This window comes from Pterocles gutturalis, unplaced genomic scaffold (genome assembly GCF_000699245.1).
Source record: "Pterocles gutturalis isolate BGI_N339 unplaced genomic scaffold, ASM69924v1 scaffold29850, whole genome shotgun sequence".
NCBI classification, from domain to species: Eukaryota; Metazoa; Chordata; class Aves; order Pterocliformes; family Pteroclidae; genus Pterocles; species Pterocles gutturalis.
In genome coordinates this window covers 2230-6972 of record NW_010139163.1, presented here as the reverse complement: position 1 = coordinate 6972, position 4743 = coordinate 2230, and the positions used below count along the sequence as shown (strand labels likewise).

Below are 4743 nucleotides of genomic sequence, written 5' to 3'. Positions count from 1 at the left end.
AGGGGAGCAGGGCCACACCCCAAGGCTCACCCAAACATGCTGGAGTTTCTGAAAGGTCAGGGAAAGAAGAGTATTGTACCCAAATCATACAAGCCCTTGGAATGCCCCCCGCCTTGCTCTTTAGACTTCCAGCCCCCAAAGGAAGAGATTCTGCCTTTTAGTTTCCTGAACAGCACACGGACAACACTGGGGACATTCAAAACCTTTTATTGTAAAGACCATGGTTCGGCTGGCTCCAAGCAGTCTGTACGTCCATAGTCCCAACTGTGACTACGCAGAGCATACTGTGTCTGTGGGCAATGTGTGGAAGGCTGTAAATACTGGCGGTAATTAAGGGAAGAGCATCAGACCTAAACTAGATTTCATGGTACTCCTGTACAGTAGGAACTGGAACATCTGGAAATGTGGCACAGTCTCCCTCTCCCTGAAGAAACAACATCAAGAAGTAAATTAACTGTCACTCATCTTCCACAGCCTTGCATTTTTTTAATAACAAATTACATGCACCTTTCTGTTTTTTTATTGCCCAAAAGGTGAAAAAGGACGTGGGAGATGTCTCCATCCTGGTGAATAATGCTGGTGTGATTACAGCTGCCGACCTTCTCTCCACTCAGGACCACCAGATTGAAAAAATGTTTGAAGTCAACACTCTTGCTCACTTCTGGGTAAGGGCCACTGCTGTCTTCATGCCTACTTTTTTTGTGAGCGTTGTTGAGGAGACATATTTAGACTAACAATTCTTTTCAGCTCCCAGTGAATTGCAAAAGCATCTTTCTGGTGTGTGTAGCACAGGGGCACCCAGCTAGATGGACTGTTGGGAAACCTGATCTACCTCCTACTGATCTGAGCCTGGCCCAGTTTTAATTCTTTCTTTAGTCTGCGTAAACTCTGTGCAGCCCATGGCGTTAGCGGTAACGTTAGTCGTTTAATTAACGACAGTCAGTGTCATCATTGAACATTCCAAAGAAAACATTGTTCTTTTCCCCTTTCCCCCACCCCATGTCTGCCTCTTGGTTCAAATGACTTTCAAGACCACAAGAGCTTTTCTGCCAGCCATGATGAGCAACAACCACGGTCACATTGTCACGGTGGCTTCGGGAGCAGGGTCTTTCATGGTGGCTTATTGGTAAGTGATTTTAAAATCACCTCTCTTCATTTTTATTTCTAATTGCACCTTCCCCATCAGCCAGCACGGAGTAACCAAAATAATTCTCCCACCATATACGGTGCATCCAAAGGATGGTGCTGGGGGGCAGAAAGCACAGCAGCCAGCGCTTGGGGATGCCTGCAGGCTCCCACCCATTTGTTCTTTAGTGCTGATTGGATCAGAAGCAATGCTTGTGGGAAGGAATAGTGATGTGAAATAGTGAAATTAAATCATCAGCTAATGAAGGTGCTATTTTTTTTTCTCTCCCTCGCTGATCCAGACTTTTGCTTTGCAGAAAAGGTATCTCTTCCTTTCTCCTCCTTAGAAAGAAGTGTTTCTCCGAGTTGTTGTAGTGGTGACAAGTAAACCCCGAAGTAGTAGCTTTCTACCACTGTGGCAGTGACTGTAGTGTATAGAAATGCTTTTGCTTTTTGGTTGTAAAATTACTTTTCCAAAAATAAAACCATGATTATACTTACTGTGCTGTGAGTAACCTAACTGATACAACCGAGAGGTCGATGCATTGCCTATTTCTACTAAAAGAACTTGAAACATACCTAGAAAATCACAGTGCGTGAAGAGAAAAACTGCCAGATTGCATGTTCTCCTTCTGCATGAGATCAAGCCCTCTATGACAGCAGCTCCAGGCAGAGCAATCTTTCCCTGGGAACACTCCTTTTTAGAGAGAGTCGTCCACTGCTGGCAATGTGAGAACTCCCGAGCTGGTGATTTTACTTAGATTACATTGTCCAAATCAATAGTAGTCAATGAACTGATTCGCTGGTTCTACTTTCTTTTGGAGTTGATTTATACTCCTGGCTTCCACCAATTTCCATGGCATTAAGTAGCTCAATTTTGCACAGATAATGCTCCTGTCACGAGATGTTCCCATGTGGTATGAGAAACAGGAGGGAGTTGTTTGCCATTTCTACTCTGCCCATCCTTCTTACTTTTTACAGATTCAGGCTGAATTCCTTCTAAGAATCTTCTAAAAAAAAAAGAGAACTCCATCAATTGATGCATGGTTATGATGATAAATAAACACTTTGATAATAAACACCGTTATCAAAACCAATAAGCACTACACTTCTGCACAGGGAAAATTTGAATTTTTCCCTGCCTCCTCTCTCAGCTGGATTACCTTTTTTTCCCTCCCGGGCAGTACTGGGTGATCTTTTAGGCCATTTCCACTTGTACAGAGTTAAAAATACTATTCCTGCCTTCTCACCTGTCCTTTTCTCCCTTTCTGCAGTTCAAGCAAGTTTGCTGCAGTTGGATTTCATAAAGCTCTGACAGAGGAGCTGTCTACCCTGGGAAAGGACGGAATAAAAACCACGTGTCTAAGCCCAGTGTTTATAAACACGGGATTTATCAAAAACCCCAGCACAAGGTAACAATCAAAACTCTGCCTTCCTCTCCTTCCCTCTTTGCACCTAGGCATCACATATGAGCCCCAGCTTTAGGGCTTGTATTCCCCCCGACTATATAAAACCAGTAAATACCATTGGCTAAAGAAAACCTGCCGTGTCATTTAGCCCACGTAATAGCTGCACGGGAATTACCTGAGTCTGTGCATACGTGCAGCATCCGACGTCAGGTAACACCGACCCCTTTTTACCAGCGTAGCTCTTCCAGGTATGCTTTCCTTTGCAGGCTTGGAAAGATTTTGGAGGTTGAAGAAGTTGTAGAGGCCCTGATGGAAGGAATACTGACCAACCAGAAAATGGTTTTTGTTCCACCACATCTAAGCATTGCTTTACTTTCTGAAATGTAAGTAGAAGGGAAAAAAAAAAAAAAAAAAAAGAGGAAGGGGGAGAGGGGGAACATATCAACACTACCTACCTGAGTATACATGCATCAAACTTGTAACATCTGCTTCTAGATTAAGGCTTATGAGGAACTCCCTTTTGCACTCCTGGTATTACAAGATACGGTTTGGCAGCACGGTGAAATCCTAGAATGACAGCTGGACAGCAGGAGTTCAAATTCAGCCCAGTTTCATTTATTTTGTATTATTATCTTCAGTGTTTGACATCACTGTAATCAGTTAATTATCATTCAAGATTTAACATCAATATGCCTGTAGATAATGTGTCTAGATAATCCCTCTGAAGGAGATAGGATTAGTTTTTAAACAACCCATGTGAAGTATTTTAGTATGAGAACAACACATAGAGAATCCAAAGTCCAAGTGAAGGTTTCCAATTAGTCTTTTACTAGTTCTTAGGTTGCAGCTGAAGCTGGGTGCCCCTGGAGAGGGACCCCTACTCCAATTCACACCTCTCCATTATACCCGTACGCCCCATCACCTCATCCCCAAGTCCAATCACTTCATTCTGGTCAGTGGTCTCTTGATTTCTCACTGGTTTTCACTGGCACTGGGCTGCCCTTCTTCTGAAGTTACTTCATGATCTTGGAACTGTCTCCTTGGTCCTTATCTTCATTCTGCTCGTTATCTTCTGCATTCAGCAACTTCTATATTAGCAGCATTAGTTTTATCATGAAGTTTACACTTGGTCAGCTCTTATTGAGGAGGGCTATAGATTCTTTGGAAATTACATCCAGTTTAAGTCTTGCTCTCAAGCCTGTGTGTGCATCCTTCTGCTCCCAGACCAGCTGTTCCCTCACCTGTGGTGCCACTTTTCCGCATAATTTAAGTTTCTTCTCCTACATTTAATTTCACATTATTATCTCTTCCAGGTTGTTTCCAGAACGTGCCGTGGCTCTTCTGAAAAAGCTGACCAATGCCAAGTTTGATGCAGTTGTTGGGCAGAGAAGCACCCAGTGAAAACTGATTCTCATTTCTCAGGGACACGAGTGAAAACAGAACATGTGCTGAGCGACACTCAGCTGGTTTGATGCAGAACTAAGACAGCTGCTGCCAGGCCACCCTTTCCAAGTACACCTAAGGGTTAATCCCCCACCTGCACCTGCAGCAGGGACACACCTAGATAACAAGGAGCATTAACAAAGCAGAGATGCAGCTGGAGAAGTCTCAAGGGCTGCTTTGGCTGCACCTCACATCATCGCCTCTATCTCCTCATGCTGAGGCAGACAGGAACTCCCGCAAAGCCCGTCCTTGGGACGGCACGGCTGCCTTCTTGGGTGTAAAGGGATTGCCTGAGAATATATTGATCTGGACTCATCCCTGAGCAAAAGTATCTTGCAAGAAGGAATTCATAGAGGAGGTGGGTGGCCTGTTTCACCTTAATTTATCTTTTCATTAGAGCACATTTTAAAAATTAAACCCCCAGTTTCATGTAGGGACTACCTGAAATAATACAGCCTTGTTTGTAATGTAATACCTAATTACATCAATTACCAGTTATGCTTAAGCACCACCAACACTCCTCATTCCAAATAAATACAGTTCTTTAACACAGATGTCTCTCAGCAGTGAAAGTTGTAACCACGTCCCTGCAAGGACAGTGGAGCAGGTGCCACAACAGCAACCAGCTCAGCCAGTCTGCTGGCCACCAGGCCAGGCTGCAGGGACAGGACAGGTCCCAGGTCACGCCAGGAAGTCACCGCAGGATCACTGAGGGCCAGGGCCGGGCCAGGGCCAGGCAAGGGCCGGGCCAAGGCCAGGGTTCAAT

The 4743-nt window shown here is 44.5% G+C and overlaps 1 protein-coding gene across 1 annotated transcript; it reads left to right on the top strand.

Moving 5' to 3' along the window:
- Positions 1-220: 220 nt before the first annotated feature.
- Positions 221-3935, top strand: LOC104468966 (estradiol 17-beta-dehydrogenase 11-like). Its single transcript, XM_010083267.1, has 6 exons — positions 221-326; positions 475-665; positions 1032-1126; positions 2400-2537; positions 2801-2917; positions 3848-3935. The coding sequence occupies exons 1-6, from the start codon at positions 221-223 to the stop codon at positions 3933-3935; spliced, it is 735 nt and encodes a 244-aa protein (XP_010081569.1).
- Positions 3936-4743: the final 808 nt, after the last annotated feature.

What these genes read in the sequence shown, in the direction of transcription:
- LOC104468966 (XM_010083267.1), top strand. Translation starts at nt 221, where the DNA reads ATGGTTCGGCTGGCTCCAAGCAGTCTGTACGTCCATAGTCCCAACTGT. An exon ending in ACACTCTTGCTCACTTCTGG is followed by an intron (nt 666 to 1,031) that starts GTAAGGGCCACT and finishes ATGACTTTCAAG; the next exon opens with ACCACAAGAGCTTTTCTGCC. An exon ending in ATTGCTTTACTTTCTGAAAT is followed by an intron (nt 2,918 to 3,847) that starts GTAAGTAGAAGG and finishes TATCTCTTCCAG; the next exon opens with GTTGTTTCCAGAACGTGCCG.